This window comes from Triticum urartu, chromosome 4A (assembly GCF_056163025.1).
Source record: "Triticum urartu cultivar PI428250 chromosome 4A, HENAU_Tu73, whole genome shotgun sequence".
NCBI classification, from domain to species: Eukaryota; Viridiplantae; Streptophyta; class Magnoliopsida; order Poales; family Poaceae; genus Triticum; species Triticum urartu.
In genome coordinates this window covers 572177925-572204008 of record NC_141876.1, presented here as the reverse complement: position 1 = coordinate 572204008, position 26084 = coordinate 572177925, and the positions used below count along the sequence as shown (strand labels likewise).

The window sequence follows — 26084 nt, the reverse complement described above, 5'->3', positions numbered from 1 at the left end:
GACAATGGAGAGAACAGAGCAGAGTATTTCTAGTTTTGCAGAAACTGTAAAATGCTTCAGTAGAGCTTGGTTACATTGAGCAAGTTCGAATATGTTAAAATGGACGCGAATATCTTTAGTGAAACCCAACCAAATTAACAACCGATTCAAACCTGTAGTATATGTAAAATCCTCCAAGAACTCGCGTTTGGAAATGAACAGAACAAAACAGAGTATGAAACTGTAAACGCTTCATTCAGAGAATTCAGTATAAGCTCTTGGTTACATTCAGCAAGTTCATCATGGTGGAGAAGTCGAAGGGGCTGGCCGGAGCAGCCGCCCTGCGCGCGGGCTGCCGCCTCTGCTCCTCCGCCGCAAGTTACAGTCATACACATTAAACTGATATTAAGTTATATTACCTCTCAATGAGTGTAACTGTGAACTACTGAACCCCATTTAGATCAGTAATGCATTTTATTTCTATCGTCTACCTACCACAGTTGGATATTAACCAATCATAACAATATCTATATGACATGGCTAAACAAATTGACGATCCCAAAAAATGCTCGAGAAACTCTGAGCATACTCATTGACAGGGAGCAAAGTATTACATCATATACCTGTATATCCTGGAGACATTAGCACAGCGCCACCCAAAGTCTTGTATAACAGTCTCAAGTTCAGAATTGCTCATATACCCACGAATCATTTTTCCCTAAATTTGTTGGAAAAACCATTGCGGGGCATGTTTCAACAAATATTCCCTCGCAAGAAGAACATGAATAGAAAGTGAAAGCTCTGATTACGAAGCATACGTGATCTCAGGCTTATCCTAAAGAAGAGTACGTGAAAATGACCCATGTTTTTCATCGATGATACCTGGTTAACAATAGCAGATTATTACTTGGGTGAACACCATATGCTAGAAATTGCATGTGAAGTTTATGAAGAATGAATAGACGACCAAATCGATGCTGATTTTTTTCCTATTCTTATTTTTTCAAGGAGCTGAATTATTCTATGGCAGGAAAGTGGCAGATCGATATGCGGCCGTGACTGATAAAGCGAGTTTGGGGAAACAGAGAAGATATTCATTTGGTAACATTAATCGCGGGAGCTGAATTAACATGTGGCCAGCAAGTGGCAAATGGATGCATAGTCTTGACTGATAGAGCAAGTTTGGTGACAGACATAGAGAAGATATGTGCCATTTCAGGAATCTAGGTTTACGAATTAGTGTAGGAGTCACTCCAAATCATGCATCCGGAGAGCTCTTGCTCTTCATCACTGCCACTGCCAGTGCACTGAAAGTCTGTCTTAACACCAGTCCCAGTCCGTGAATAACAGCGGCATAATCCATGAATTCAAGCCAACTAACGGATCCGCGTCCTATCGAGCTAGCCACAAGTACGATATCGGTCGCCGGTCCAGCAAGCGCGGCGTGCGTCGCTGCGCGCAAGGCCCCGGGAAACGGAATCCAGAGGACGGACACGGAGGGTGTGAGAGCGGAGAGAACCTGAGGAAGACGGGTCGAGGCTGCCTCTCGCGGCGGCCGGGATGGGGAGCGAGGCGAAGGCGCGGAGGAGGAGGAGCGGGGGCGGAGCAGGGCGAGGCCGCCGTTGCTGCAGGAGATGGCGGCTGGACCATGCCGATACGGGACGGGGGAGGCCACCATGGCTGGTGGTGGAGGGGGTGGCACCTGTGAAGCTCGTGGGGCGGATCTGGCCAGTTCCCGGCGAGTGGAGACGGTGGAGGCTCCACCACTCCCAGATCCAGCGCCGATGCTGCCTTCCGATCCGTCGCCACCGAGCTCGGGCTCCTTGGCTGCGACTGCCGCGAGGAGGCGCGAAGGGGACCAAAGAGAGAGGAGGGCAAGGGCCGTCGCGCAGTAAGAGGAGGGAGCACTGGGAGGCGGCATGGATCGGGGCCGGGGCGAGGCCGAGAGACGTGTGTGTGTGTGTGCGTGGGGTGAGGAAGAAGAGGACAGGGTTCCGTGCGAGAGAGAGAGGAGAGAGATGGTGGGCGTTCAGGCTGCGGCACTTACCTACAAAACCACAATGGCGCACCGCAGGGAAACGTGCGCCATTAGTATCAAAAATAGCAATGGCGCATCAGGGAAAAGTGCGCCATTACTATGCTTAGAAGTGGGTCAAAGCTTGGTCAAACATAGTAATGGCGCACTTTTTACTAGGTGCGCCATTACTATTTTAGATACTAATGACGCACTATGTATAGGTGCGCCATTACTATATAGTAGTGGCGCACCGCATGTATAATGCGCCATTAGTGTCTATATCATCTATAGCCTGTTTTCTAGTAGTGTAGTGCTGGCTCAAATTCAAACCGGCACTAATGTGCTTCACGTTTGACCCTTTTTCTACTAGTGCGCGTGGACGTGGGTCCGGAGCTGACATGTAGGCCCGTGCAACTAAATCCCCAAATCATTGGCAACCCATCCGCCCGGTCGGCTGTCCTGCGTCGCCGCCACCGCCACCTGCGCCGTGGCCAGCACCTGCCCCGCCACCAGCTGCACGGCCTGCTCCGCCGCTACCTCCCTGCGCCTATGCTGCATGGCTACCTGTGACGCCCACCACCTTCCTGCGACGCCACGGGTGGTGCGCCCGCCACCTGCTCGATCCGCGGCGCGGCCTCCTTTTGTGCGCCCGGCCGGAGCGCTCAAAGGTGGGGGGCTGCTGGAGCTATTTAAACTAGGAGGAAGAACCCTAGGGCGAAATGGTGAGCAGCGGTGACCCCGGAGTATTTGGCGAGGTAGGCATCGGGCCGGAGATCCGCCGCGTCCACGACTGGGTTCCCGAGGGGTAAGTCTCGCCTCTTGTTTAGATTGAGCTTAGTTGTGCATTTGAACACTCGATTCGAGTAGGTTTGCCCAATTAGTGTGCTGATTGCGTCTCTATTTTTCGCCGTTTAGGATGGAGTTGCGGTTTGCTTTCATGGTGCACATTAGAAGGGACCGGTACATGTTCGATGCAAAGGATAAGAAGAAATACCAAGGAGGTTTTGATTATCGGTTGCCAATGGCTAGTAATTGGAGTTTCAGACAATTTGGGGAGGTAATTTGTAGCCAATATCGGTTTGCTTGATGAAGTGGTATACAAATACTATGATGGGGAAAAGAATTGGGTGACAGTTAGTAATGATGAAGAGCTAGCTACCATGTTTGTTAGGCATAAAGAGAAAGATAATTTTCATGTGAGGCTGCAAGTTGATGTGCTTGAGCAGGCATTTGGACCTAGGATGGCGGGTGCAACATCTCGGGGAGAACCAAGTCGTCGTAATGGCATCTCTAGCCAGAACAGTTCAGTTGGTGCATGGCGACGTGGTGGCTCGACAAGTGTGGGCAACAGCAGTAGGGTCCCCCTTGAAGTGGAGCCTGATGGCTACAATTCTAGGGTTGATGAAGAGAAGCTATATTATGATGTTATTCGGAATTTACGACGGGCACCTCGGACTGAAAATCAAGATGAGGCTCACAATGCAGTCCGTGTGGATGATGACGCGATGGGTGAGGACGAAGACCTTGCAGCTGTTGAATGGGACCCTTTGAACCCTCATATGGAAGAAGGTACAGTTTTTGCATCCATGAATGAGTGTAGAAATGCACTTGTGACATACTGCATCAAGGTAGAACGTACTTTCAAAGTTGACAAGAGTGATCAAGTACGTTACAGAGTGCACTGTCCGACTGAAGGTTGTCCATGGAGGCTGCTTGCATCTAAAATGCGGAATAGCACTAATGTTTAGGTCAAAGTGAACCCTTTTAAGCACACATGCCAGGAATCAACCCTTAGGAAGGATACAATCAGTAGAGCCAAGTCAAGATGGGTGGCAGAAGAAGTAAAGAAGTGGGTGAAAGAAAACCAGCAAGTGGGTCCAAAGGAATTGCAGAAGAACATCAAAGATAAGTTCAAGATAGATTTACCATACATGAGGTTGTTCAATGGTAAACAACATGCTATGGATTCTATTTATGGTAACTGGTAGGAAAGTTTTCAATTGTTGTATTCATTCAAAGGTGAAGTGGAGAGGACAAGCCCAGGTAGTATTGTAGATATTGATCACCACACCGTGGAGTACACATTCAGGGGAGTGACAAAGACCAAGGAATGCTTTAGGAGGGTTTTTGTCTGCTTTGAGGCTTGTCGCCAGGGTTTTTTGGCAGGCTGCAGGCCTTATTTGGCTATTGATGCCACTTTCCTCACAGGGAGGTTTAAAGGACAGTTAGTAGCAGCTTGTGCAGTTGATGCACATAGTTTTGTATTTCCAGTTGCCTATGGTGTGCTGGAGACAGAGTCTGAGGAGAGCTGGACTTGGTTTTTGCATAATCTCCGTCGGGCTATTGCACATCCCAATGGGTTGGTCATTCATACAGATGCCTGCAAAGGTTTAGAAGTGGCCATGGATAATGTGTTCCCTGGAGTAGAGCATAGGGAATGCATGCGTCACCTTGCTGCAAATTTCATGAAGAAATTCAAAGGAAAGGTGTATACCGACAATTTATGGCCAGCATCTTTGACATGCAGTGTGAAGAAGCACAACTACCACTTGAGGCAGTTATACATGAATCCCAAAGTGAAAGAATACTTGGAAACACACCACTCCAAGTTATGGGCCAGAAGCCAATTCAGTGAAGTGAGCAAAGTTGACTATGTGCACAATAATCTAGCAGAGTCTTTCAACTCAACGATCCGGAAACTAAAGGGTCATTATGTGGTGGATTTGCTTGACAGGATAAGGATAGAATACATGCATAAATTTCATTATCGTGGAGGAATAGCCGAGGCAAAATTCATGGGCCACATTATCATCCCTGCCGTGATGAATGAACTGAAGCAGAAGACAACAGGCTTGGAAATGAACATGACTCTTTGCTCGGGTACCATAGCAGAGATATCATATTTGGATAAAGAGAAGAGGGAATGGAGATATCCAGTGGATTTAGAAGCTAGAACTTGCAGTTGTAGGCAATGGCAGATAACTGGGTTGCCATGCATTCATGCCTTGTTTTTCATCACTTCTCTCCCAGGTCCAGCAGGGAACATACAGCAGTATGTGCATGATTACTACTCTGTTGCAAGGTTCAAAGCCACATATGCTTATGCCTTGCCTGCTATGGAGGGAAAAAAACAATGGGACATGGTGGACCCTGGATTCAAGCTTTGCGCTCCAATTCTGAAGAGAGCAGTAGGTAGACCAAGGAAGAGTCGAATCAGACCTCGCAGCGAAGGAGCTGGACTTGGAGCGAGGAAGCGTAAGTGCACAAGGTGTGGTGGGTCTGGTCATTTTGGTAACTATTGTGATAACACAGTAGATCCAGCGTTTGGAGAGAGTTTTGATGAAGGCTTCGATGAAAATGTTGGTCAGCAGCCGATTGCCTCAACAGATGATGAAAATGATGGTCAACAGCCGGTTGCATCAGATGAGGATTTTGATGAGGTTCCAAATGATGATGGTCAACAACCGCATGATTTTGACGATGATCCAAAATATCCTCCAAATAATGATTCAAGTGAGGCTCCAAATGGTGATCCAAGTGAGGCTCTAAATGGTGATCATGGTGATCCAAGTGAGGCTCCAAATGATGATCCAAGTGAGGCTCCAAATGGTGACCAACCTTCTGTTGTTGTGAGTTCTGCTAGGTATGTAAATCTTGCAAGGGTCAAATACTACTGTACATCTATCACTTGACATGATCTCATTACCGTTTATGTTTTGCACAGCTCTATGGTAGGTTTGAAGAAGACGCGCAACGTACCGACAACCAAGAGAAGAAGAGAAGAAACAATGAGCACAAGATGCACGAGGAGCAAAGTGATGGCAAGAAGCTCAAGGAACAGACAGAAGCCCCAACGCTATCTATGAATAATTATGAAACATTATGAATAAGGGATGATGTTGTATTATGAAACATTTATCACTTTACATGTTGTATTTCTGTTGGATGATGTTGGACCTATGTTAGAAGTATGTTTGACATGATGTTTAAATATCTGTTGGATGATGTTTGAATGAGCACATGGTTTTTCCTTTTTTGATTTTTGTTTTGCTCATTTAAATTCTGGTCAAACCTAACTTTGACAAAGATTTAAACAAGTCTAAAACATCAAAATGAAAAACTAAGCCTGGATACTTCTTAGTCAATCCAAAATGAAGTTGTGGTGAGCTTTTTGAAATTTTCATGAAAAATGTGCTAAAAAGAGGGGTCCAAAGGTAGGGTAAACGGCCTCATTTCTAAGAAATTTTTTTTGACCTTGTCTAAATCAGCCAAATAACTTTCCTACACATATATTCTATATGTACAGACTATGTGCGCTGGTTTTTCCATTTTTTGATTTTTTTTAATTTGTTTTACTCATTTGAATTCTGGTCAAACTTAACTTTGACCAAGATTTAAACAAGTGTAAAACATCAAAATGAAAAACTAAGCCTGGATCCTTCTTAGTCACTCCAAAATGAAGCTGTGGTTAGTTTTTTGAAATTTTCATGTTCATTTCCCCAAAACACTTCTCTTCACTTCATACAAGAGAGTTTGAGATACTCGAGATATCATACAATACACATGAACTTATCATTTAAATATATGTAAAGCTTGTTTATCAACTTAAATCGTTAGTATATGACATAAGAAGACTATGTGCGCAGGTTTTTTATTTTTCTGTTTTTATTTAATTTATTATGCTCATTTGAAATCTGGTCAAACATAGCTTTGACTGCTCCAAACCCCTCCTAAACCCCGCTAACCCTAGCGCTGAATAAGGACCGTTCATCTAACCCTAGCGGCGATCAAGGGCCATCGATCTAACCCTTCTAGAAGGAATCTGCGGGGAGGAGGGGGGCGATCCGCGAGATGCAATCTGATTGGCTGGGAGACCCATTGTTTTTTTAACAAATACCGGGCGTGCTGGATGGACCGTTGGGCCGTCTCGTGCTCTGGGCCTGAGACCGCAGTAAATAGCCCGTCTCAGCCTTTCCAGGCCTTGCATGCATGGAGGCGGCGACGTGGGTTTGCATGCGCGGGAGGCGGCGACGTGCATGCATGCGAGCGAGGCGAGCAAGGCGCGCTAGGTGGTTCAGTGCAGTGGTTCAGGGCAGCGATTCACATGCACCGCCCGGTCAAAGAGCTATGTAGTGATTCAGATGCACGCACGCGCCCCATGCATCATTTTGTGCAAAAATTTAAGTGTGCAAAACGTAACGGATACACACACGCGTCCGGATTCACACACGCACCATTCTCATCCTTTCTCTCTTCCTCTCCCACGCACAGGCCTATAAATGGGGTGCCTCTCTTCCTCTCCCACCCACAAGCCAGATCCGATCCTCTCCAACTTCAAACACCCAAGCGACCGAGCCCTCCCCAAGCGAGACCAAGTGAAGATGCAGTTCAACGGGCCGACCTTCAACCGTCTGCCTGTCGTGCCGGAGCTGCGCTACCCACCGGGCGTGCTCGTGGAGAGGGAGCTCCGTGTGTGGGCTATTTCATGAAGGAAATATGCCCTAGAGGCAATAATAATGTTATTATTTTATTTCCTTATATCATGATAAATGTTTATTATTCATGCTAGAATTGTATTATCCGGAAACATAATACTTGTGTGAATACATAGACAAACCAAACGTCACTAGTATGCCTCTACTTGACTAGCTCGTTAATCGAAGATGGTTATATTTCCTAACCATAGACATGTGTTGTCATTTGATTAATGGGATCACATCATTAGGAGAATTATGTGATTGACATGACCCATTCCATTAGCTTAGCAGCCGATCGTTTAATATGTTGCTATTGCTTTCTTCATGACTTATACATGTTCCTATGACTATGAGATTATGCAACTCCCGTTTGCCGGAGGAACACTTTGTGTGCTACCAAACGTCACAACGTAACCGGGTGATTATAAAGGAGCTCTACAGGTGTCTCCAAAGGTACATGTTGGGTTGGCGTATTTCGAGATTAGGATTTGTCACTCCGATTGTCGGAGAGGTATCTCTGGGCCCTCTCGGTAATGCACATCACATAAGCCTTGCAAGCATTACAACTAATGAGTTAGTTGCAAGATGATGTATTACGAAACGAGTAAAGAGACTTGCCGGTAACGAGATTGAACTAGGTATTGAGATACCGACGATCGAATCTCGGGCAAGTAACATACCGATGACAAAGGGAACAACGTATGTTGTTATGCGGTCTGACCGATAAAGATCTTCGTAGAATATGTGGGAGCCAATATGAGCATCCAGGTTCCGCTATTGGTTATTGACCGGAGACGTGTCTCGGTCATGTCTACATTGTTCTCGAACCCGTAGGGTCCGCACGCTTAAGGTTTTGATGACAGTTATATTATGAGTTTATGCATTTTGATGTACCGAAGTTTGTTCGGAGTCCCGGATGTGATCACGGACATGACGAGGAGTCTCGAAATGGTCGAGACATAAAGATTGATATATTGGAAGCCTATATTTGGATGTCGGAAGTGTTCCGGGTGAAATCGGGATTTTACCGGAGTACCGGGAGGTTACCAGAACCCCCCGGGAGATATATGGGCCTTAGTGGGCTTTAGTGGAAGAGAGGAGAGGTGGCCAGGGCTGGGCCGCGTGCCCCTCCCCCCTAGTCCGAATAGGACAAGGAGAGGGGGGTGGTGCCCCCCCTTCCTTCTCTCTCTCCTCTTTCCCCCTCCCGAATCCTATTCCAACTAGGAAAGGGGGGGAATCCTACTCCCGATGGGAGTAGGACTCCTCCTGGCGCGCCCTCCTCCTGGCCGGCCGCACCTCTCCCTGCTCCTTTATATACGGGGGCAGAGGGCACCCCTAGACACACAAGTTGATCCACGTGATCATATTCTTAGCCGTGTGCGGTGCCCCCTTCCACCATAATCCTCGATAATATTGTAGCGGTGCTTAGGCGAAGCCCTGCGACGGTAGTACATCAAGATCGTCACCACGCCGTCGTGCTGACGGAACTCTTCCCCGACACTTTGCTGGATCGGAGTCCGGTGATCGTCATCGAGCTGAACGTGTGCTAGAACTCGGAGGTGCCGTAGTTTCGGTGCTTGATCGGTCGGGCCGTGAAGACGTACGACTACATCAACCACGTTGTGCTAACGCTTCCGCTGTCGATCTACAAGGGTACATAGATCACACTCTCCCCTCTCGTTGCTATGCATCACCATGATCTTGCGTGTGCGTAGGAATTTTTTTGAAATTACTACGTTCCCCAACAGTGGCATCCGAGCCTAGGTTTTATGTGTTGATGTTATATGCACGAGTAGAACACAAGTGAGTTGTGGGCGATATAAGTCATACTGCTTACCAGCATGTCATATTTTGGTTCGGCAGTATTGTTGGACGAAGCGGCCCGGACCGACATTACGCGTACGCTTACGCGAGACCGGTTCTCCCGACGTGCTTTGCACAAAGGTGGCTAGCGGGTGACAATTTCTCCAACTTTAGTTGAACCGAGTGTGGCTACGCTCGGTCCTTGCGAAGGTTAAAACAACACGAACTTGACAAACTATCGTTGTGGTTTTGATGCGTAGGTAAGATCGGTTCTTGCTTAAGCCCGTAGCAGCCACGTAAAACTTGCAACAACAAAGTAGAAGACGTCTAACTTGTTTTTGCAGGGCATGTTGTGATGTGATATGGTCAAGACATGATGCTAAATTTTATTGTATGAGATGATCATGTTTTGTAACCGAGTTATCGGCAACTGGCAGGAGCCATATGGTTGTCACTTTATTGTATGCAATGCAATCGCGCTGTAATGCTTTACTTTATCACTAAGCGGTAGCGATAGTCGTGGAAGCATAAGATTGGCGAGACGACAACGATGCTACGATGGAGATCAAGGTGTCGCGCCGGTGACGATGGTGATCACGATGGTGCTTCGAAGATGGAGATCACAAGCACAAGATGATGATGGCCATATCATATCACTTATATTGATTGCATGTGATGTTTATCATTTATGCATCTTATCTTGCTTTGATTGACGGTAGCATTATAAGATGATCTCTCACTAATTATCAAGAAGTGTTCTCCCTGAGTATGCACCGTTGCAAAAGTTCTTCGTGCTGAGACACCACGTGATGATCGGGTGTGATAGGCTCTACGTTCAAATACAACGGGTGCAAAACAGTTGCACACGCGGAATACTCAGGTTATACTTGACGAGCCAAGCATATACAGATATGGCCTCGGAACACGGAGACCGAAAGGTCGAGCGTGAATCATATAGTAGATATGATCAACATAGTGATGTTCACGAATGAAACTACTCCATCTCACGTGATGATCGGACATGGTTTAGTTGATTTGGATCACGTAATCACTCAGAGGATTAGAGGGATGTCTATCTAAGTGGGAGTTCTTTAAGTAATATGATTAATTGAACCTAAATTTATCATGAAACTTAGTACCTGATAGTATCTTGCTTGTTTATGTTTGATTGTAGATAGATGGCCCGTGTTGTTGTACCGTTGAATTTTAATGCGTTCCTTGAGAAAGCAAAGTTGAAAGATGATGGTAGCAATTACACGGACTGGGTCCGTAACTTGAGGATTATCCTCATTGCTGCACAGAAGAATTACGTTCTGGAAGCACCGTTGGGTGCCATGCCTGCTGCTGGAGCAACACCAGATGTTATGAACGTCTGGTAGAGCAAAGCTGATGACTATTCGATAGTTCAGTGTGCCATGCTTTACGGCTTAGAATCGGGACTTCAGCGACGTTTTGAACGTCATGGAGCATATGAGATGTTCCAGGAGTTGAAGTTAATATTTCAAGCAAATGCCCGGATTGAGAGATATGAAGTCTCCAATAAGTTCTATAGCTGCAAGATGGAGGAGAACAGTTCTGTCAGTGAGCATATACTCAAAATGTCTGGGTATAATAATCACTTGATTCAATTGGGAGTTAATCTTCCAGATGATTGCGTCATTGACAGAATTCTCCAATCACTACCACCAAGCTACAAGAGCTTCGTGATGAACTATAATATGCAAGGGATGAATAAGACTATTCCCGAGCTCTTCGCAATGCTGAAAGCTGCGGAGGTAGAAATCAAGAAGGAGCATCAAGTGTTGATGGTCAACAAGACCACTAGTTTCAAGAAAAAGGGCAAAGGGAAGAAGAAGGGGAACTTCAAAAAGAATAGCAAGCAAGTTGCTACTCAAGAGAAGAAACCCAAACCTGGACCTAAGCCTGAAACTGAGTGCTTCTACTACAAGCAGACTGGTCACTGGAAGCGGAACTGCCCCAAGTATTTGGCGGATAAGAAGGATGGCAAGGTGAACAAAGGTATATGTGATATACATGTTATTGATGTGTACCTTACTAATGCTCGCAGTAGCACCTGGGTATTTGATACTGGTTCTGTTGCTAATATTTGCAACTCGAAACAGGGACTACGGATTAAGCGAAGATTGGCTAAGGACGAGGTGACGATGCGCGTGGGAAATGGTTCCAAAGTCGATGTGATCGCAGTCAGCACGCTACCTCTACATCTACCTTCGGGATTAGTATTAGACCTAAATAATTGTTATTTGGCGCCAGCGTTAAGCATGAACATTATATCTGGATCTTGTTTGATGCGAGACGGTTATTCATTTAAATCAGAGAATAATGGTTGTTCTATTTACATGAGTAATATCTTTTATGGTCATGCACCCTTAAAGAGTGGTCTATTCTTATTAAATCTCGATAGTAGTGACACACATATTCATAGTGTTGAAACCAAAAGATGCAGAGTTGATAATGATAGTGCAACTTATTTGTGGCACTGCCATTTGGGTCATATCGGTATAAAGCGCATGAAGAAACTCCATACTGATGGGCTTTTGAAACCACTTGATTATGAATCACTTGGTACTTGCAAACCATGCCTTATGGGTAAGATGACAAAAACACCATTCTCCGGTACTATGGAGAGAACAACAGATTTATTGGAAATCATACATACAGATGTATGTGGTCCGATGAATGTTGAGGCTCGTGGCGGATATCGTTATTTTCTCACCTTCACAGATGACTTAAACAGATATGGGTATATCTACTTAATGAAACATAAGTCTGAAACATTTGAAAAGTTCAAAGAATTTCAGAGTGAAGTTGAAAATCATCGTAACAAGAAAATAAAATTCCTACGATCTGATCGTGGAGGAGAATATTTGAGTTACGAGTTTGGTGTACATTTAAAACAATGTGGAATAGTTTCGCAACTCACGCCACCCGGAACACCACAATGTAATGGTGTGTCTGAACGTCATAATCGTACTTTACTAGATATGTTGCAATCTATGATGTCTCTTATTGTTTTACCGCTATCGTTTTGGGGATATGCTCTAGAGACGGCCACATTCACGTTAAATAGGGCACCATCAAAATCCGTTGAGACGACGCCATATGAACTGTGGTTTGGCAAGAAACCAAAGTTGTCGTTTCTGAAAGTTTAGGGCTGCGATGCTTATGTGAAAAAACTTCAACCTGATAAGCTCGAACCCAAATCGGAGAAATGTGTCTTCATAGGATATCCAAAGGAAAGTATTGGATACACCTTCTATCACAGATCCGAAGGCAAGACTTTTGTTGCTAAATTCAGAAACTTTCTAGAGAAGGAGTTTCTCTCGAAAGAAGTGAGTGGGAGGAAAGTAGAACTTGACGAGGTAACTGTACCTACTCCCTTATTGGAAAGTAGTACATCACAGAAACCAGTTTCTGTGACACCTACACCAATTAGTGAGGAAGCTAATGATAATGATCATGAAACTTCAGAACAAGATACTACTGAACCTCATAGATCAACCAGAGTAAGATCCGCGCCAGAGTGGTACGGTAATCCTGTTCTGGAAGTCATGCTACTAGATCATGATGAACCTACGAACTATGAAGAAGCGATGATGAGCCCAGATTCCGCAAAATGGCTTGAAGCCATGAGATCTGAGATGGGATCCATGTATGAGAACAAAGTATGGACTTTGGTTGACTTGCCCAATGATCGGCAAGCAATTGAGAATAAATGGATCTTCAAGAAAAAGACTGACGCTGACGGTAATATTACTGTCTACAAAGCTTGACTAGTCGCAAAAGGTTTTCGGCAAGTTCAAGGGATTGACTACGGTGAGACCTTCTCACCCGTAGCGATGCTTGAAGTCTGTCCGAATCATGTTAGCAATTGCCGCATTTTATGATTATGAAATTTGGCAAATGGATGTCAAAACTGCATTCCTGAATGGATTTCTGCAAGAAGAGTTGTATATGATGCAGCCGGAAGGTTTTGTCGATCCAAAGGGATCTAACAAAGTGTGCAAGCTCCAGCGATCCATTTATGGACTGGTGCAAGCCTCTCGGAGTTGGAATAAACACTTTGATAGTGTGATCAAAGCATTTGGTTTTGTACAGACTTTTGGAGAAGCCTGTATTTACAAGAAAGTGAGTGGGAGCTCTGTAGCATTTCTGATATTATATGTAGATGACATATTGCTAATCGGAAATGATACAGAATTTTTGGATAGCATAAAATGATACTTGAATAAGAGTTTTTCAATGAAAGACCTCGGTGAAGCTGCTTACACATTGGGCATTAAGATCTATAGAGATAGATCAAGATGCTTAGTTGGACTTTCATAAAGCACATACCTTGACAAAGTTTTGAAGAAGTTCAAAATGGATCAAGCAAAGAAAGGATTCTTGCCCGTGTTACAAGGTGTGAAATTGAGTAAAACTCAATCCCCGACCAATGCAGAAGATAGAGAGAAAATGAAAGATGTTCCCTATGCTTCAGCCATAGGCTCTATCATGTATGCGATGCTGTGTACCAGACCTGATGTGTGTCTTGCTATAAGTCTAGCAGGGAGGTACCAAAGTAATCCAGGAGTGGATCACTGGACAGTGGTCAAGAACATCCTGAAATACCTGAAAAGGACTAAGGATATGTTTCTCATATATGGAGGAGACAAAGAGCTCATCGTAAATGGTTACAATGATGCAAGCTTTGACACTGATCTGGATGATTCTAAATCACAAACCGGATACGTGTTTACATTAAACGGTGGAGCTGTCAGTTGGTGCAGTTCTAAACAAAGCGTTGTGGCGGGATCTACATGTGAAGCGGAGTACATAGCTGCTTCGGAAGCAGCAAACGAAGGAGTCTGGATGAAGGAGTTCATATCCGATCTAGGTGTCATACCTAGTGCATCGGGTCCAATGAAAATCTTTTGTGACAATATTGGTGCAATTGCCTTGGCAAAGGAATCCAGATTTCACAAGAGAACCAAGCACATCAAGAGACGCTTCAATTCCATCCGGGATCTAGTCCAGGTGGGAGACATAGAGATTTGCAAGATACATACGGATCTGAATATAGCAGACCCGTTGACTAAGCCTCTTCCACGAGCAAAACATGATCAACACCAAAGCTCCATGGGTGTTAGAATCATTACTGTGTAATCTAGATTATTGACTCTAGTGCGAGTGGGAGACTGAAGGAAATATGCCCTAGAGGCAATAATAATGTTATTATTTTATTTCCTTATATCATGATAAATGTTTATTATTCATGCTAGAATTGTATTATCCGGAAACATAATACTTGTGTGAATACATAGACAAACCAAACGTCACTAGTATGCCTCTACTTGACTAGCTCATTAATCGAAGATGGTTATATTTCCTAACCATAGACATGTGTTGTCATTTGATTAATGGGATCACATCATTAGGAGAATGATGCGATTGACATGACCCATTCCATTAGCTTAGCAGCCGATCGTTTAATATGTTGCTATTGCTTTCTTCATGACTTATACATGTTCCTATGACTATGAGATTATGCAACTCCCGTTTGCCGGAGGAACACTTTGTGTGCTACCAAACGTCACAACGTAACTGGGTGATTATAAAGGAGCTCTACAGGTGTCTCCAAAGGTACATGTTGGGTTGGCGTATTTCGAGATTAGGATTTGTCACTCCGATTGTCGGAGAGGTATCTCTGGGCCCTCTCGGTAATGCACATCACATAAGCCTTGCAAGCATTACAACTAATGAGTTAGTTGCAAGTGTTGGGGAACGTAGCAATAATTCAAAATTTTCCTACGTGTCACCAAGATTAATCTATGGAGTCATCTAGCAACGAGGGAGGAGTGGATCTACATACCCTTGTAGATCGCGCGCGGAAGCGTTCAAGAGAACGGGGTTGATGGAGTCGTACTCGTCGTGATCCAAATCACCGATGATCCTAGCGCCGAACGGACGGCACCTCCACGTTCAACACACGTACGGAGCAGCGACGTCTCCTCCTTCTTGATCCAGCAAGTGGAAAGGAGAGGTTGATGGAGATCCAGCAGCACGACGGCGTGGTGGTGGAAGTAGCGGGATTCCAACAGGGCTTCGCCAAGCGCTGCGGGAGGAGGGAGATGTGTCATGGGAGGGAGAGGGAGGCGCCAGGGCTTAGGTGTGGTTGCCCTCCCTTCCCCCCACTATATATAGGGCCAAGGGAGAGGGGGGGCGCAGCCTTGGCCCTTCCTCCAAGGAAGGGTGCGTCCAAGGGAGGAGTCCCTCCTCCCCAAGGCACCTCGGAGGTGCCTTCCCCCTTTAGGACTCTTCCTTTCCCTCTTCTCTTGGCGCATGGGCCTCTTGGGGCTGGTGCACTTGGCCCATATAGGCCAAGGCGCACCCCCTACAGCCCATGTGTCCCCCCGGGGCAGGTGGTCCCACCCGGTGGACCCCCGGGACCCTTCCGGTGGTCCCGGTACAATACCGGTGACCCCGAAACTTGTCCCGATGACCGAAATAGCACTTCCTATATATAATTCTTTACCTCCGGACCATTCCGGAACTCCTCGTGACGTCCGGGATCTCATCCGGGACTCCGAACAACTTTCGGGTTACCGCATACTAATATCTCTATAACCCTAGCGTCACCGAACCTTAAGTGTGTAGACCCTACGGGTTCGGGAGACATGCAGACATGACCGAGATGACTCTCCGGTCAATAACCAACAGCGGGATCTGGATACCCATGTTGGCTCCCACATGTTCCACGATGATCTCATCAGATGAACCACAATGTCAAGGACTTAATCAATCCCGTATACAATTCCCTTTGTCTAGCGGTACGATACTTGCCCGAGATTCGATCGTCGGTATCCCGATACCTTGTTCAATCTCGTTACCGGCAAGTCTCTTTACTCGTTTCGTAACACATCATCCCGTGATCAACTCCTTTATCACATTGTGCACATTATTATGATGTCCTACCGAGTGGGCCCAGAGATACCTCTCCGTTTACACGGAGTGACAAATCGCAGTCTCGATTCGTGCCAACCCAACAGACACTTTCGGAGATACCCGTAGTGCACCTTTATAGTCACCCAGTTACGTCGTGACGTTTGGCACACCCAAAGTACTCCTACGGTATCCGGGAGTTGCACAATCTCATGGTCTAAGGAAATGATACTTGACATTAGAAAAGCTTTAGCATACGAACTACATGATCTTGTGGTAGGCTTAGGATTGGGTCTTTGTCCATCACATCATTCTCCTAATGATGTGATCCCGTTATCAATGACATCCAATGTTCATGGTCAGGAAACCGTAACCATCTATTGATCAACGAGCTAGTCAACTAGAGGCTTACTAGGGACATGGTGTTGTCTATGTATCCACACATGTATCTGAGTTTCCTATCAATACAATTCTAGCATGGAGAATAAATGATTATTATGAACAAGGAAATATAATAATAACTAATTTATTATTGCCTCTAGGGCATATTTCCAACAGTCTCCCACTTGCACTAGAGTCAATAATCCAGTTCACATCGATATGTGATTAACACTCAAGGTCACATCCCCATGTGACTAACCCCCAAAGAGTTTACTAGAGTCAATAATCTAGTTCACATTACCATTTGATTAACACTCGATGAGTTCTGGGTTTGATCATGTTATGCTTGTGAGAGATGTTATAGTCAACGGGTCTGAATCTTTCAGATCCGTATGTACTTCGCAAATCTCTATGTCATCTTGTAGATGCAGCTACTACGCTATATTTGGAGCCATTTCAAATAACTGTTCTACTTGGAGCTATTCTAAATTGTTGCTCCATTATACATATCCGGTATCTCTACTCAGAGCTATCCGGATAGGTGTTAAGCTTGCATCGACGTAACTCTTTACGTCGAACTCTTTATCACCTCCATAACCGAGAAACATATCCTTATTCCTCTAAGGATAATTTAGACCGCTATCTGGTGATCTACTCCTAGATTACCTTTGTACCCTCTTGCCAGATATGTGGCAAGGCACACATCAGGTGCGGTACTCAGCATGGCATACCGTATAGAGCCTATGACAAAAGCATAGGGGACGACATTCGTCCTTTCTCTTTCTTCTGCCGTGGTCGAGCTTTAAGTCTTAACTTCATACCTTACAACTCAGGCAAGTACTCCTTCTTTGACTGATCCATCTTGAACCCCTTCAAGATCATGTCAAGGTATGTGCTCATTTGAAATTACCATTAAGCGTTTTGATCTATCCCTATAGATCTTGATGCTCAATGTTCAAGCAGCTTAATCCAGGCTTTCCATTGAAAAACACTTTCCAAATAACCTATATGCTTTCCAGAAATTCTACATCATTTCTGATCCATAATATGTCAACAACATATACTCATCAGAAATTCTATAGTGCTCCCACTCACCTTTTTGGAAATACAAGTTTCTCATAAACTTTGTATAAACCCAAAATCTTTGATCATCTCATCAAAGCATACATTCCAACTCCGAGATGCTTACTCCAGTCCTTAGAAGGATAGCTGGAGCTTTGCATACTTATTAGCATCTTTCAGGATTGACAAAACCTTCCGGTTGTATCACATACAACCTTTCCTCAAGAAAATCGTCGAGGAAACAATGTTTTGACATCCTATCTGCAAGATTTCATAAATAATGCAGTAATCGCTAATATAATTCCAACAGACTCTTAGCATCACTACGAGTGAGAAAGTCTCATCATAGTCAACTCCTTGAACTTGTCGGAAAACATCTTAACGACAAGTCGAGCTTTCTTAATGGTGATACTTACCATCATTGTCCGTCTTCCTTTTAAAATCCATATGTACCTAACAGCCTTATGACCATCAAGTAGTTCTTCCAAAGTCTACACTTTGTTTTCATATATGGATCCTCTCTCGGATTATATGGCCTCGAGCCATTTTGGAATCCGGGCCCACCATCGCTTCTCCATAGCTCGTAGGTTCATTGTTGTCTAGCAACATGACTTCCAAGACAGGATTACGTACCACTCTGAAGTAGTACGCATCCTTGTCATCAAACGAGGTTTGGTAGTGACTTGATCTGAAGTTTCATGATCACTATCATAAGCTTCCACTTCAATTGGTGTAGGTGCCACAGGAACAACTCCCTGTGCCCTGCCACACACTAGTTGAAGAGACGGTTCAATAACCTCATCAAGTCTCCACCATCCTCCCACTCAATTCTTTCGAGAGAAACTTTTCCTCGAGAAAGGACCCGATTCTAGAAACAATCCCTTATTGCTTTCGAATCTGAGACAGGAGGTATACCCAACTGTTTTGGGTGTCCTATGAAGATGCATTTAGCCGCTTTGGGTTCGAGCTTATCAGCCTGAAACTTTTTCACATAAGCGTCGCAGCCCCAAACTTTTAAGAAATGACAGCTTAGGTTTCCCTAAACCATAGTTCATACGGTGTCATCTCATCGGAATTATGTGGTGCCCTATTTAAAGTGAATGTGGTTGTCTCTAATGCCTAACCCATAAACTATCGTGGTAATTCGATAAGAGACATCATGGTATGCATCATATGCAATAGGGTGCAGTTATGATGTTCGGACACACCATCACACTACGGTGTTCCAGGCTGTATTAGTTGTGAAACAATTTCCACAATGTCTTAATTCTGTGCCAAACTTGTAATTCAGATATTCATCTCTATGATCATATCATAGATATTTTATCCTCTTGTCGTGATGATCTTTCAACTTCACCCTGAAATTACTTGAACCTTTCAATAATTCAGACTCGTGATTCATCAAGTAAATATACTCAACATCTTACTCAAATCATCTGTGAAGTAAGAACATAACGATATCCACTACACGCCTCAGCACTCATTGGACTACACACATCAAAATGTATTACTTCCAACAAGTTGCTTTCTAGTTTCATTTTACAGAAAATGAGGCTTTCAGTCATCTTGCCCATGTGGTATGATTTGCATGTATCAAGTGATTCAAAATCAAGTGAGTCAAAACGGTCCATTTGCATGGAGTTTCTTCATGCATATACACCAATAGACATGGTTCACATGTCTCAAACTTTTCAAAAAATGAGTGAGTCCAAAGATCCATCAACATGGAGCCTCTTCATGCGTTTTATACCAATATGACTTAAGTGGCAGTGCCACAAGTATGTGGTACTATCATTACTATCTTATATCTTTTGGCATGAACATGTGTATCACTATGATCGAGATTCAATGAACCATTCATTTTAGGTGCAAGACCACTGAAGGTATTATTCAAATAAACAGAGTAACCATTATTCTCCTTAAATGAATAACCGTATTGCGATAGACGTAATCCCATCATGTCTATGCTCAACACAAACACCAAATAACAATTATTTAGGTTTTAATACCAATCTCGATGGTAGAGGGAGCGTGCGATGCTTGATCATATCAACCTTGGAAACACTTCCAATACATATCGTCAGCTCACCTTTAGCTAGTCTTCGTTTATTCCGTAGCTTTTATTTCGAGTTACTAACACTTAGCAACCGAACCGGTATCTAATACCCTGGTGCTACTAGGAGTACTAGTAAAGTACACATTAACACAATGTATATCCAATATACTTCTATCGACTTTGCCAGCCTTCTCATCTACCAAGTATCTAGGGTAATTCTGCTCCAGTGGCTGTTCCCTTTATTACAGAAGCACTTAGTCTCGGGTTTGGGTTCAACCTTGGGTTTCTTCACTAGAGCAGCAGCTGATTTGCCGTTTCATGAAGTTTCCCTTCTTGCCCTTGCCCTTCTTGAAACTAGTGGTTTCACCAACCATCAACAATTGATGCTCCTTCTTGATTTCTACTTTTGTGGTGTCAAACATCGCGAATATCTCAAGGATCATCATATATGTCCCTGATATATTATAGTTCATCACGAAGCTCTAGCAGCTTGGTGGTAATGACTTCGGAGAAACATCACTATCTCATCTGGAAGATCAACTCCCACTCGATTCAAATGATTGTTGTACTTAGACAATCTGAGCACAAGCTCAACAATTGAGCTTTTCTCCCTTAGTTGCAGGCTAAGAAAATCGTCGGAGGTCTTATACCTCTTGACGTGGGCACGAGCCTGAAATCCCAATTTCAGCCCTCAAAACATCTCATATGTTTCGCGACGTTTTAAAACGTCTTCGGTGCCTCAACTCTAAACCGTTTAACTGAACTATCACGTAGTTATCAAAATGTGTATGTCAGATGTTCGCAACATCCACAGACGACGTTCGAGGTTCAGCACACTGAGCGGTGCATTAAGGACATAAGCCTTCTATGAAGCAATGAGGACAATCCTCAGTTTACGGACCTAGTCCGCATAATTGCTACTATCAACTTTCAACTAATTTTTCTCTAGGAACATAACTAAACAGTAGAACTGAAGCGCGAGCTACGACATAATTTGCGAAGACCTTTTGACTATGTTTAGGATAATTAGGTTCATCTTATGAACTCCCACTCAGATAGACATCCCTCCAGTCATCTAAGTGATTACATGATCCGAGTCAACTAGGCCGTGTCCGATCATCACGTGAGACGGACTAGTCAACATCGGTGAACATCTTCATGTTGATCGTATCTTCTATACGACTCATGCTCGACCTTTCGGTCTCTTGTGTTCCGAGGCCATGTCTGTACATGCTAGGCTCGTCAAGTCAACCTAAGTGTTTCGCGTGTGTAAATCTGTCTTACACCCATTGTATGTGAACGTAAGAATCTATCACACCCGATCATCACGTGGTGCTTCGAAACGACGAACTTTCGCAACGGTGCACAGTTAGGGGGAACACTTTCTTGAAATTTTAATGAGGGATCATCTTATTTACTACCGTCGTTCTAAGCAAATAAGATGTATAAACATGATAAACATCACATGCAATCAAATAGTGACATGATATGGCCAATATCATATTGCTCCTTTTGATCTTCATCTTCGGGGCTCCATGATTATCATCGTCACCGGCATGACACCATGATCTCCATCATCATGATCTCCATCATCGTGTCTCCATGAAGTTGCCTCGCCAACTATTACTTCTACTACTACAGCTAACGGTTAGCAATAAAGTAAAGTAATTACATGATGTTTATGTTGACACGCAGGTCATAAATAAATTAAGACAATTCCTATGGCTCCTGCCGGTTGTCATACTCATCGACATGCAAGTCGTGATTCCTATTACAAGAACATGATCAATCTCATACATCACATACATCATTCATCACATCCTTTTGGCCATATCACATCACATAGTATACCCTGCAAAAACAAGTTAGACGTCCTCTAATTGTTGTTTGCATGTTTTACGTGGCTGCTATGGGTTTCTAGCAAGAACGTTTCTTACCTACGCAAAGACCACAATGTGATATGCCAATTGCTATTTACCCTTCATAAGGACCCTTTTCATCGAATCCGATCCGACTAAAGTGGGAGAGACAGACACCCGCTAGCCACCTTATGCAACTAGTGCATGTCAGTCGGTGGAACCAGTCTCACGTAAGAGTACGTGTAAGGTCGGTCCGGGCCGCTTCATCCCACAATGCCACCGAATCAAGATTGGACTAGTAACGGTAAGCATATTGAACAAAATCAACGCCCACAACTACTTTGTGTTCTACTCATGCATAGAAACTACGCATAGACCTAGCTCATGATGCCACTGTTGGGGAACGTAGCAATAAATCAAAATTTTCCTACGTGTCACCAAGATCAATCTATGGAGTCATCTAGCAACGAGGGAGGAGTGGATCTACATACCCTTGTAGATCGCGCGCGGAAGCGTTCAAGAGAACGGGGTTGATGGAGTCGTACTCGTCGTGATCCAAATCACCGATGATCCTAGCGCCGAACGGACGGCACCTCCGCGTTCAACACACGTACGAAGCAGCGATGTCTCCTCCTTCTTGATCCAGCAAGGGGAAAGGAGAGGTTGATGGAGATCCAGCAGCACGACGGCGTGGTGGTGGAAGTAGCGGGATTCCAACAGGGCTTCGCCAAGCGCTGCGGGAGGAGGGAGATGTGTCATGGGAGGGAGAGGGAGGCGCCAGGGCTTAGGTGTGGTTGCCCTCCCTTCCCCCCACTATATATAGGGCCAAGGAAGAGGGGGGGCGCAGCCTTGGCCCTTCCTCCAAGGAAGGGTGCGGCCAAGGGAGGAGTCCCTCCTCCCCAAGGCACCTCGGAGGTGCCTTCCCCCTTTAGGACTCTTCCTTTCCCTCTTCTCTTGGCGCATGGGCCTCTTGGGGCTGGTGCCCTTGGCCCATATAGGCCAAGGCGCACCCCCTACAGCCCATGTGGCCCCTCGGGGCAGGTGGCCCCACCCGGTGGACCCCCGGGACCCTTCCGGTGGTCCCGGTACAATACCGGTGATCCCGAAACTTATTCCGATGGCCGAAATAGCACTTCCTATATATAATTCTTTATCTCCGGACCATTTCGGAACTCCTCGTGACGTCCGGGATCTCATCCGGGACTCCGAACAACTTTCGGGTTACCGCATACTAATATCTCTATAACCCTAGCGTCACCGAACCTTAAGTGTGTAGACCCTATGGGTTCGGGAGACATGCAGACATGACCGAGATGACTCTCCGGTCAATAACCAACAGTGGGATCTGGATACCCATGTTGGCTCCCACATGTTCCACGATGATCTCATCAGATGAACCACAATGTCAAGGACTTAATCAATCCCGTATACAATTCCCTTTGTCTAGCGGTACGATACTTGCCCGAGATTCGATCGTCGGTATCCCGATACCTTGTTCAATATCGTTACCGGCAAGTCTCTTTACTCGTTTCGTAACACATCATCCCGTGATCAACTCCTTGATCACATTGTGCACATTATGATGATGTCCTACCGAGTGGGCCCAGAGATACCTCTCCATTTACACGGAGTGACAAATCCCAGTCTCGATTCGTGCCAACCCAACAGACACTTTCGGAGATACCTGTAGTGCACCTTTATAGTCACCCAGTTACGTTGTGACGTTTGGCACACCCAAAGTACTCCTACGGTATCCGGGAGTTGCACAATCTCATGGTCTAAGGAAATGATACTTGACATTAGAAAAGCTTTAGCATACGAACTACATGATCTTGTGGTAGGCTTAGGATTGGGTCTTTGTCCATCACATCATTCTCCTAATGATGTGATCCCGTTATCAATGACATCCAATGTCCATGGTCAGGAAACCGTAACCATCTATTGATCAACGAGCTAGTCAACTAGAGGCTTACTAGGGACATGGTGTTGTCTATGTATCCACACATGTATCTGAGTTTCCTATCAATACAATTCTAGCATGGATAATAAACGATTATCATGAACAAGGAAATATAATAATAACTAATTTATTATTGCCTCTAGGGCATATTTCCAACAGCAAGATGATGTATTACGAAACGAGTAAAGAGACTTGCCGGTAACGAGATTGAACTAGGTATTGAGATACCGATGATCGAATCTCGGGCAAGTAACATACCGATGACAAAGGGAACAACGTATGTTGTTATGCGGTCTGACCGATAAAGATCTTCGTAGAATATGTGGGAGCCAATATGAGCATCCAGGTTCCACTATTGGTTATTGACCGGAGACGTGTCTCGGTCATGTCTACATTGTTCTCGAACCCGTAGGGTCCGCACGCTTAAGGTTTTGATGACAGTTATATTATGAGTTTATGCATTTTGATGTACCGAAGTTTGTTCAGAGTCCCGGATGTGATCGCGGACATGACGAGGAGTCTCGAAATGGTCGAGACATAAAGATTGATATATTGGAAGCCTATATTTGGATATCGGAAGTGTTCCGGGTGAAATCGGGATTTTACCGGAGTACCAGGAGGTTACCGGAACCCCCCGGGAGATATATGGGCCTTAGTGGGCTTTAGTGGAAGAGAGGAGAGGTGGCCAGGGCTGGGCCGCGCGCCCCTCCTCCCTATTCCGAATAGGACAAGGAGAGGGGGCGGCGCCCCCCTTCCTTCTCTCTCTCCTCTTTCCCCCTCCCGAATCCTATTCCAACTAGGAAAGGGGGGGAATCCTACTCCCGGTGGGAGTAGGACTCCTCCTGGCGCGCCCTCCTCCTGGCCGGCCGCACCTCTCCTTGCTTCTTTATATACGGGGGCAGAGGGCACCCCTAGACACACAAGTTGATCCACGTGATCATATTCTTAGCCGTGTGCGGTGCCCCCTTCCACCATAATCCTCGATAATATTGTAACGGTGCTTAGGCGAAGCCCTGCGACGGTAGTACATCAAGATCGTCACCACGCCGTCGTGCTGACGAAACTCTTCCCCGACACTTTGCTGGATCGGAGTCCAGGGATCGTCATCGAGCTGAACGTGTGCTAGAACTCGGAGGTGCCGTAGTTTCGGTGCTTGATCGGTCGGGCCGTGAAGACATACGACTACATCAACCGCGTTGTGCTAACGCTTCCGCTGTCGGTCTACAAGGGTACGTAGATCACACTCTCCCCTCTCATTGCTATGCATCACCATGGTCTTGCGTGTGCGTAGGAATTTTTTTTGAAATTACTACGTTCCCCAACATTTCAAGGTGGAGGGGTTCCGTCGAACTCACCCGCACCTTCCTCAGAGCCGGCTATGCCCACCTCCCACGGGGCTCGCCGAGGATGTTCACCCTCAACGAGGTTCGTGACCGCGGCGGCATCCTCCTACTGCTCACGGTCACCTTCACCAACCCGTTTGACGCGCGCGAGCTCCTCGGCCAAGTCTTTTGGTGCGGCTGCGAGTCCATCTTCTTCACCGTCTACAACATCTACACCAACTACGAGCGCATCTTCCCCGCTCCAGGCCAGATGCACTCCCTTCCCTACGACGAGGAGGAGGAGGTGTGATGATGAAGGGGTTAATTGGATAGATGCCACTCAAATTCTGGCAATTCTGAGAAATGCCACTGCAATTTCCAAACTTTGAAAAATGCCATTGCAAATTTTGCAAACTTTGAAAAACGCCACTGCAGACTTTGAAAAATGCCACTGCAAATTTTGCAAACTTTGAAAAACGCCACTGCAGACTTTGAAAAATGCCACTGGAAATGGCATTTTTCAAAGTTTGGAAATTGCAGTGGCATTTCTCGGAATCGCCAGAATTCGAGTGGCATTTATCCAATTAACCCAAGATGAAGACGGTGTTGAAGGGGCGCGCGCGGCCAAGGTGGAAGAAGAAGGTCAAGATGAAGATGTTCAAGCCCGGAGTCAAGCTCGTCATGTTTCGTTTTTTATTTTGTTGCTTTTCTCTGTCGTGTCGTGTCGTGTCATGTTTCGTCATGTGTCTGTGAACTGTCCGTGAACTTATCATAGTTATTGCAATGGTACGGTGTGTTCCATCTTATCTAAGTTATTAGGGTTTATTATGTGTGTTAAAAAATGTCCGTGCCCAAACATATCATTTCTTCCCTAAACAAGTCATGAAGTTCGAGAACTTGTGGTTTTCATCAATGAAAATCGGAGGGGGTGAGAAGCCCTCTGTTTCATTCAAACAAAAAGTCATGAACTAACATGCAAATTTATTCCCTTTAAATCCTAAACCAAGTGCCACTCTAACCCTAAACCAAATGCCACTCTGACCAAAATCATGTGGTAGTGCAACATACATTTTCAACCTTCCAACCCTCCAAAATTTAAGTGCAAAACAATGGAAAACCACTTTCACGCGTGTGCAAACATTCACGGTCTCACTATTTTTAAAAAAAAAATCACAATCTCACTATGTATACCTTCCTTCCCTATCCATGTCAAAGTCTTGCCATCT

The 26084-nt window shown here is 45.0% G+C and overlaps 1 protein-coding gene across 1 annotated transcript; it reads left to right on the top strand.

Annotated features, from left to right (window-relative positions):
* Window positions 1-2715: 2715 nt before the first annotated feature.
* Window positions 2716-5862, top strand: LOC147976735 (uncharacterized). Its single transcript, XM_087520955.1, has 6 exons — window positions 2716-2801; window positions 2912-3053; window positions 3223-3660; window positions 3778-3943; window positions 4016-5639; window positions 5721-5862. Exons 1-6 carry the CDS (start codon window positions 2716-2718, stop codon window positions 5860-5862), a joined length of 2598 nt encoding a protein of 865 aa, XP_087377081.1.
* Window positions 5863-26084: the final 20222 nt, after the last annotated feature.